The following is an 8,835-nucleotide window of genomic DNA, read 5'->3' on the forward strand; positions in this document are numbered from 1 at the left end:
ACGGCCTTGTGTCCCGTTCGCTCCGAGAGAGAGAGAGAGAGGGAGAGAGAGAGAGAGAGAGAGAGGGAGAGAGAGAGGGGCCGGTCTATGGGAGGGACTAGCGCAAAGGGGGGAATAGCAAGGAGGAGGGGGCGAGGAGGAGGAGGAGGAGGAGGAGGAGGAGGCGGCACGGGTGCTGTTTCTCAGTCTCTTTCCCGTGTCTTTGTCTCACACACTCTTTTGTTAGCCATGCCGAGCCTGCTGGTTCTCGCAGGGATCATGGAGAAAAACGGGGGCTACGGCGGGGATCTGGCCGGCTCCGGCTCCGGCTTCGGCAGCGAGGGTCTCCTGGCGCCGCCGGACGAGGAGGAGGACGACTCCCGTGCCCTCAGGGTCGCGCTGGGCCAGCTGTCTCTGCTGGGGCTCGGGGAAGGCGAGGACGTCGGCGGCGGCGGCGGCGGCGGAGGAACCCCGACACCGGGAGGAGTACAGGACCGGAGCAACAACAACAACAACAACCACCACCACCACCACCAGCAGCACCACCACCTCCACCACCAACAAAACCACAGCAACAGCGGCGGCGGCGGCGGCGGCGGGGGGGACGCGGCGATCCTGCAGGGGAAGAGCAAGTTGTGCGCCCTGTACGAGAGCTCGTCCACGGAGACCAAGGGACGCGGCTGCAACATCACGGAATGCGTCCCGGTGCCCAGCTCCGAACATGTGGCGGAGATAGTGGGGAGACAAGGTAAAAAAAAAAAAAAAAAGAAGAAAAAAAAACAACCCCCCCAAAAAAAACAACAACAAAAAAAAAAAAACAGCAGAAAACGCTGGCTTGCAACATTTTTTTTTTCATTTCCCTCCAAAGTTGCGTGTTTTCTCCCGCAGCCGCGCGCTCCGCTTTTGCGCTTTGTTGTTTTTTTTTGTTCTCCAACTGTTACCTGGTGTTATTTGACAAAGAAAAGGGAGTGGTGTGTGTGTGTGTGTGTGTGTGTTTTGTACCCCCCCTCCCTCACCACCCCCCCCCCCCCCCCCAGACATCAGCCTCCCACTTTTCCTCGCGCTACAACGTTCCAACTTCTCCTGCTTCTCGCATTTTAAAGGTTTTTTTTCTTCTTTTCTCTTTCTTTCTTTCTTTTTTTTTTTACGCGTTTGGAGTGAATTTTAGCACGCAGGCATGTGAGAGAGAGACCCGTCCCCCCCCCCCCCTCCTCCTCCTCTCCTCCTCTTTCTCCTTCTCCTTCTCCTTCTCCCTCCTCCTCTTCCTCCTGTGGGCGAATTATTCTACATCCACGCCATCAATGTCAGCGCGCACGCACACACACACACTCACTCACTCTCACACGCACGCGCGCACGCTGTGGAGCAGGAGCGCACTTGCTTCCTTTGTCGTCTGAGGCGCGCCAGACTGTTCAAAAAAAAAAAAAAAAAAAAAAAAAGGGCAACGTGCGGCGGCGGGTCCTGGAGGGGGAGCGTCTCCTCCAGCTTCACCTCTCCGAGGGGGGGGTGGAAGGGGGGGGGGGGGGGGGGATCGGTGTGTAGAGACGCTCCACATTCACCCGCGCCTCCTTGTTTATCCTGCGCTCTGGCCCACTGACACAATTGGACAATAGAGCGCGCGAGGAGGCAACGTGGTCACCTTGTTTCTCCCTCTCCTTCCCTCCCTCCCTCCCTCTCTTTCTTTCTCTCTCTCCACGCGAAGTTGCAAAGTTCACGCGTGTCCCTTCGTGTTTTCCTGCGGTTTTTATTTTTATTTTTTTTATTTTCTTGTGGTTTAAGACCCAAAAAAAGGTGGAAGTGAAGGACGGCAGCTGTCAAACAAAGGTGTGAGGACGAGGTGGAGGGGAGGGGCGCGCGCTCTGCTGGGATGCTCTTTAAAAAAAAAAATGGGGGGGTGACTCAGCCAGAAGTTCTGCTCATAGGAATCCTCCTTTGTTTGTTTATTTATTTATTTTGGAGGGGGGGGGGGGGGGTAAATCTGTTGTTCGCTGTGTTTATTTCCAGTACAACTTTTTTAAACGTTTTGAAGCACGTTGGAGATGCAAAACGGGCTTGAAGTTGGAGGGAGTGGGCGGTAATCTGGGGGGGGGGGGGGGGGGTAATTTGCAATATACCAAGTGTGCAGCAGCAGCACCCGCGTGTGTGTGTGTGTGTGTGGGGGGGGGGGGGGGGGGGGGGGCGTTTTTGTCCAGAAAGAGATGTACTAGAGCAGCAGTTACTGCGAGTCTGGGGTTGAACTAAGTTGTATTTAAAACTATATAATAATAATAATAATAATAATTTCAATCTGAACACAAATTTGGAGAAAATATTGAGATTGTAAAGAATCAAGACCTCTGAAGCAGTTCCACTGGTTTGACCCCCCCACTTAAAAAAACTAACTGTTGTGCTCATGTCAGTTCACTAATGTCGCTTTTGTTAAACTAAACAAGTCTACTGCCGCCTGTATTATGATTTAATGTTGACACCCCCCCCCCCCCCCCATCAGCCCCCCCCACACACACACACACACACTCCACATTGTTATGTGTGTGGTGTGTGTGTGGAGACACATGATATTTCTATTTGCGTATTTTCATTACTTTCAGTGTTACTGAGGTGTGGACAGGCTGATGTGTGCAGGTCAGTGAGGGTTGATATTGTGGACCCCTCCCCCCCCCCATCAACCCCCCCAGCAACAAAAACACAGATGATTTTGCATCATTTTGTGTATCTTTGCCTTAAATAATTTCGCGTGTTTATTCTCCAATTAAATTCCACGTTTTATTCATAAAGGAGTCCAAACAGGCTTCAATTTGGCCTGGGGGGTGTGTGCGTGTGTGTGGGGGGGTATAAGAACCCCCCCCCCCCTCACATACACAGACCGGTGTCATTGATTCACCACTGTTGTGTCGTACATGTTGTAGAAACTCGTTCTTTGTTCTTTCAGTCGAATTCCGAATTTTACGCACAAAAGAGACAAAGTCTTGTCGGTCGGTGGGGGCTCTGTCACCTCGACCCCCCCCATGCTGTTTGTCAATTTTTCCATATTAAGAATGAGAAGCATGTGTCCCAAACATTTAAATAAGAGGACGCATTTGTATGTGACCCCCCCGTCCTTCCCAGCACCACCCTTTCACCAGAATGATATTATCACCCCCACCAACCGCTCCCCCACCGACCCCACCCCCGTCCCCTGTTTTGCCCTTTTGTGTGTGCACGTGGCCGGGAATCAGTTTGATTTTTCTTCTGGTCCAAATTCTACCTTAAATTAGAGGAAATAATGGACGTTGGGGGGCCTTTCAGAGTCCCCCCCCCTTCCACTACACCCCCCCCCCCCCACACACACACACACACACACCGGGTCCAAGAGCACAGAAATGTAAATATTAAACATTGAAAAGCTTCACAGAAACTTGAAGTAGCAGAGGCCTAAAAGCGACACACTTATTTAGGATGAGCCCCCCCTAAACCGCCCCACCACCACCACCTTGATACACTTTCATTGTACTGCCATTCTACGTTATTTACATAAGAACTGCAAAACAGCGTAAAGTATTGTACATGGGGGAGTGGTTGAGCACATGGGGGGGGGGGTTCAAGAACCCCCTCCAACCCCCCCATTTCCCTAATTAGAATCTAGAACTAATGTGTATTTACAGATATAAAACTGCATCTAGTTGCCGCCACAATAAATACACCTCGTCCTCTGAGCTGCTTCCACCCTGTGTGTGTGTCTTTTGGGGGGGGGGGGGTCCACGGATGGGGCAGTGTAGCATCTGAGAGCTGAATGGAGAGGAGTCACGCCTCACTAAGGGGGGGGTGTTGGGGAGGGGTTCCTCCTCATGAGCCCCACTTCGCTGCACACTCTGAATGCCACATGGCAGGCTGTCGGGGGAGGGTGTCGAGTGGGGGGGGTGTTTAATGCTGGGGGTGGGGGGGGTCCAGACGAGTGGAGATGGCTCCTCTCTGGCAGACACTCCCCCTTTTTCTCTCTGCACTGCCGTAGTAACGTGGTTTCACTTTGTCCCTCGCTCTGCGGCGCCGCCCCATGAGCTCCACTGGAAGTTGTTTTTTGGGTGGGGGGGTTTGAACGGGGGGGGGGTTGTGAAGGAGGATTCGGACGGGTTTCGCTAAAAAAAAAGACGTTTTCCTCCGACGAATCCACGAGGAAAATTACACACATACAAAAAAAAAAACGCCATTTCTCCAGCAGCCGATTTTTTTTCCGATTCGAGGCCGTTTTGTTTTTTTTTCTCCTCTCTGGCTGCGAGCGGTGGAGCGCCGACACGCCCCCCTTCCTCTCCTGCCCGTCTGGCGAGGCTGGCAGAGGCGGCGTGCCGCTCGTGGTCGAGAAGCTTTTTAAAAAATATATAGATTTTTTAAAAATCGCCCGTCACCCCTCCGACAATGACACGCTGCTCCCGTGACCTTAATTCGCACACGCTTCTGGACCGGGGGGGACAGGGAGGACATTTTCAGAGGAGCCCCCGCCCCCCTTCCTCCTCCTCCCGCCCCCCCCCCCCCAGGTCTGGAGGCCTCTGACTTGGCGACCTGCGTGGGGATGATGGCCGACGCGACGCCCCCGTCTCTTTAAGACGAGACGTTTGACTTCCTGTCACACCCGAAACCTGCGTTCTGTCACCGCGTTGCGCAACTTCCTGTTTCCTTCCAAACTGACCGACGAGCTAATTAACTCGTTTTCTCGCGTTGCTGTCCTTTACCTGATTGAGGCTTTTGTTTTGAAAGGCCGACGAAGCCTCTTGCTTCCCCTCTGAGTGAGTGAGCAAGGTCACGCCATTTGGCGACAAATCTGGCGAAATGAGAACAATGGCTTCTGTTTAAATGTTCGTCTGGCTCATGCTTTTATTTTGAAGGCGGCGGTTGTTTAGAAGATCGAGTCAGTACAGTGGACAGTCCTTCTGGGGCTCGGACCGGGTTCCTCTCACGCTCAAGGTCAAGACTGCGGCCCCCGTTTCCATGAAAACACTCCCGGTTGGAAACGTGTCGCTTTTCATTTCGGAAAAGATTCGCGTTTCCAAGGCAACGTTCTGAAAACAGTGTCGTGTCCATGCTGGTCCAGTAGTTGGTGCTGTTGCTGGTTTTTGTATTGAAACCAAACACACACGCACACTAAGTTGAATTGTTTTGACAGTGACTGTCAAAATAAAACCACCAAGTTGGATTGTTATTACAGTGACTGTCAAAATAAAAGCACCAAGTTGGATTGTTACAGCGACTGTCAAAATAGAAGTACCAAGTTGGATTGTTATTACGGTGACTGTCAAAATAAAAGTACCAAGTTGGATTGTTACAGTGAATGTCAAAATAGAAGTACCAAGTTAGATTGTTATTATGGTGACTGTCAAAATAAAAGTACCAAGTTGGATTTTTATTACAGCGACTGTCAAAATAAAAGTACCAAGTTGGATTGTTACAGCGACTGTCAAAGTAAAAGTACCAAGTTGGTTTGTTATTACAGTGCCTGTCAAAATAAAAGTACCAAGTTGGATTGTTATTACAGCGACTGTCAAAATAAAAGTACCAAGTTGGATTGTTATTACGGTGACTGTCAAAATAAAAGTACCAAGTTGGATTGTTACAGTGACTGTCAAAATAAAAGTACCAAGTTGGATTGTTACAGTGACTGTCAAAGTAAAAGTACCAAGTTGGATTGTTATTACAGCGACTGTCAAAATAATAGTATCAAGTTGGATTGTTATTACGGTGACTGTCAAAATAAAACCACCAAGTTGGATTGTGGGTTAGGTTGTGGGGGGAGGGGGCGTAGAGTGCAAGGCATTCTGGGTCGTCACCCTAACCTTCATCAGAGAACGTAGAGAGGAAGACTCACCGGTATCTGCTCTGAAGACGATATATCGCGTTTGTTTGATGCTACCTGTTAGCAGTGAGCAAACTAGCCTAGCCACCATGGGCTAAGGGGGGGGGGGGGGGGGTTTCCTGTTCCGGTCCAGACCAATCAGTGAGCCTGAAGCTGGTGTGACTGCAGGATGTTTGATCTGGTTTCTAAAATGAGTCCCAGACTGTCTGAATGTGAACGGCTTCTTTACCCTCGTGGCAAATCGGTCAAATTGAGACGCGCCACCAGACGCTAACGTGCAGTCGTGTGTCGGCGAATTTTCCCCGTCTGTGCTCACGCTTTGCAATTTCGGCGTCTCCGCAGGCTGCAAGATCAAAGCGCTGCGGGCGAAGACCAACACCTACATCAAGACGCCGGTCCGGGGCGAGGAGCCCGTGTTCCTGATCACCGGCCGCAAGGAGGACGTGGCGTTGGCCCGCCGCGAGATCATCTCGGCCGCCGAGCACTTCTCCATGCTGCGGGCGTCCCGCAACAAGCTGGGCGTGTCCTTCAGCGGCTCGCCGCCCACGCCGCTGCCGGGCCAGACCACCATCCAGGTGAGGGTGCCGTACCGCGTGGTGGGCCTGGTGGTGGGGCCCAAGGGCTCCACCATCAAGCGCATCCAGCAGCAGACCTGCACCTACATCGTGACGCCGAGCCGCGACCGCGACCCCGTCTTCGAGATCACCGGCTCGCCGAGCAACGCCGAGCGCGCCCGCGAGGAGATCGAGGCGCACATCGCCTTCCGGACGGGCGGCCTGCACGACCACAACAACGAGAACGACTGCCTGGGGCCGAACGGCGGCGGCGGCGGCAGTCCGGGGGGCGGTAGCGGCGGCGGTGGCGGCGGCAATAATCTGGAGAGCCGGCTGCAGCAGGTGTGGGGGCTGCAGGGCGGCCAGAGGAAGCCGCTCACCAGCAGCTACCGCCAGAACTTCTCCGACGCCATGGTGGGCGGCGGCGGCGGCGGCGGCGGCGACGGGATCTACAACAAGGGCAGCTTCTCCAGCTCCGGCGAGAAGCCCTGCTCCTACTTCGGGTCGGAGGGCGGGCAGAGCTGGGGCGACCCCGACTACCCCAAACAGGTGGCCTTCTACGCCCAGCAGCGCTCCAAGAGCTTCGGCGGCCTCCCGCTACCGCTAACCAGACTGTCCCCGGGCCTGCCGGAGTCCTGCGGCGGCGGCGTCAACACCACCTCCTCCGTCACCGGCGGCGTGTCGGGCTCGCCGCACGCCCAGGCCCGCCGCGCGCACAGCGAGCCCACCTCGGCCGGCGACGGCGGCTTCCCGGGACGCCTGCCCGTGCCGGACTCGCCGCCGGCCGCCGTGCGGGACTGCATGACCTGCTTCGAGAGCAAGGTGACGGCGGCGCTGGTGCCGTGCGGCCACAACCTCTTCTGCATGGAGTGCGCCATACGCATCTGCGAGCTCAACCACCCCGAGTGCCCGGTGTGCCACACCCTGGTCACGCAGGCCATCCGGATATTCTCCTAAAGCTCCGCCTCCGTCCGTTTCTACATCGCCGCCCCTCCCCCGCCCACCCGCCTCAGTATTTCTCCTTTAGTTCCTCTTATTATGATTACTATGATTATTATTATTATTATTATTATTATAATAAGACACCTTTTTATTTCCCCCCCGTTTTGTTTTTCCAGAAAAATGACAAAAACAAACAAACAATCAAGCAGATATTTTAGAAAGCACTGCTTGCTTTACTAAAAAAAAAAAGTATAAGAAATATTTTTAAGTTTTTCTTTTATATATATATATGCATATATATTTTATAAAAGTTTTGTTTATAAGAGAAGTATAGTACCTTGCATTTTTCGGTTTTTTGGTTGTTTTTTTTTTTCTTTTTTTTCGGGGGGACTGCCGCCGTCGGCTCCGTCCTCGGGTGGGGGTTGGGGGGGTTGGGGGGGGGGGGGGGCGGCCCGGCAGCAATGTGAACATTTTATTAGTCTAAATTTTCTTATTTTTGCCATGAAGTGGGTTTATACTGAAGGAGAGGAGACGATTGTTGAGGTACTGCTACGGCGGGGGGTTCGGAGGGGGGGACGGGGGGGTCAGAGGGGGGGGGGGGGGGGGGTGGAGAAAGAAATTGTCATTGCACCTTACAATCATCAGGTCTTTAAAAAAAACAACAACAAAAAAAAAAATCGGATTGTCAATCAGACCTTGAAATTTCAGGAGCAGAAGTGGAGTTTTACTGTGATTGTGCTTTGATATAATTGGTCCAAATGATGTTTTGGTTGAAATGTGAATAGATTGTTTTTGTTTTTGTTTTGTTTTTTTTTAATTCTCACTACACCTTTTAGAGTCTTAGTAACCAGATGAAGCTGAAAAGATACGGGGGGGGGGGGGGGGGGGGGGATATGTCATCTTTTATTTATGGGTAAGGTTTTTCTGTTGGTGGGGGGGGTCGGGGGGGTGGAGGGGGGGTCAGTCGCTCCTCGTGGCTCCGGAGAAGCTAGCGGTTCGTCGCTCGGCTCAAAGCACTGATTTAATTTCGCGGCCTTGGAATTCGTCCAGTTGGCCACTTCTCCGTATTTCACCCCCCCTTATTCTCCACCCCCCCCCCCCCCCCCCCTCCACATGACGGACTCGTCTCGGAACCACCTGAACCGCGGTGTCGTTTCGCGCGCGCACACACACACACACACACATAGAAAGTGCTGCTGTAAATAAGGAGAATTAGCATTCGGATGGAGGACGAGCAAAATTCCCCTGAATGAGCAGTTTGGAGTAAAAATACGGAGAGTCCAGGTTGGCTAATCTTCCTCCTCCTCCTCCTGCGCTGAGCCCCCCCACCCCACCCCACCCCACCCCCCCCCTCCCTCCCCACACACACACCCTGTAATTAGCAAAGCTGTACAGGAGCAGGTGTTTCATGGCACACTGTGGCTGTGACCCCGAGCTGGAGGTCCCCCCCCCCCCCCCTTTTTTTTTTCTACCCCTATTCTCACTTTTCTTTGGGAGTGGCGCTAAACCCCCCCCCCCCATCCCCATCCCCCCCCACCC

General features: G+C 53.1%; 1 protein-coding gene across 1 annotated transcript; it reads left to right on the forward strand.

Moving 5' to 3' along the window:
• Positions 1–213: 213 nt before the first annotated feature.
• On the forward strand, positions 214–7,311 carry mex3a (mex-3 RNA binding family member A; the record flags this gene model as incomplete). The annotated part of the gene is made up of 2 exons (XM_080501542.1): positions 214–727; positions 6,143–7,311. The coding sequence occupies exons 1-2, from the start codon at positions 229–231 to the stop codon at positions 7,309–7,311; spliced, it is 1,668 nt and encodes a 555-aa protein (XP_080357668.1). The 5' UTR covers positions 214–228.
• Positions 7,312–8,835: the final 1,524 nt, after the last annotated feature.

This window comes from Blennius ocellaris (genome assembly GCF_963422515.1).
Source record: "Blennius ocellaris genome assembly, chromosome: 8".
In the NCBI taxonomy this organism is placed as follows: domain Eukaryota; kingdom Metazoa; phylum Chordata; class Actinopteri; order Blenniiformes; family Blenniidae; genus Blennius; species Blennius ocellaris.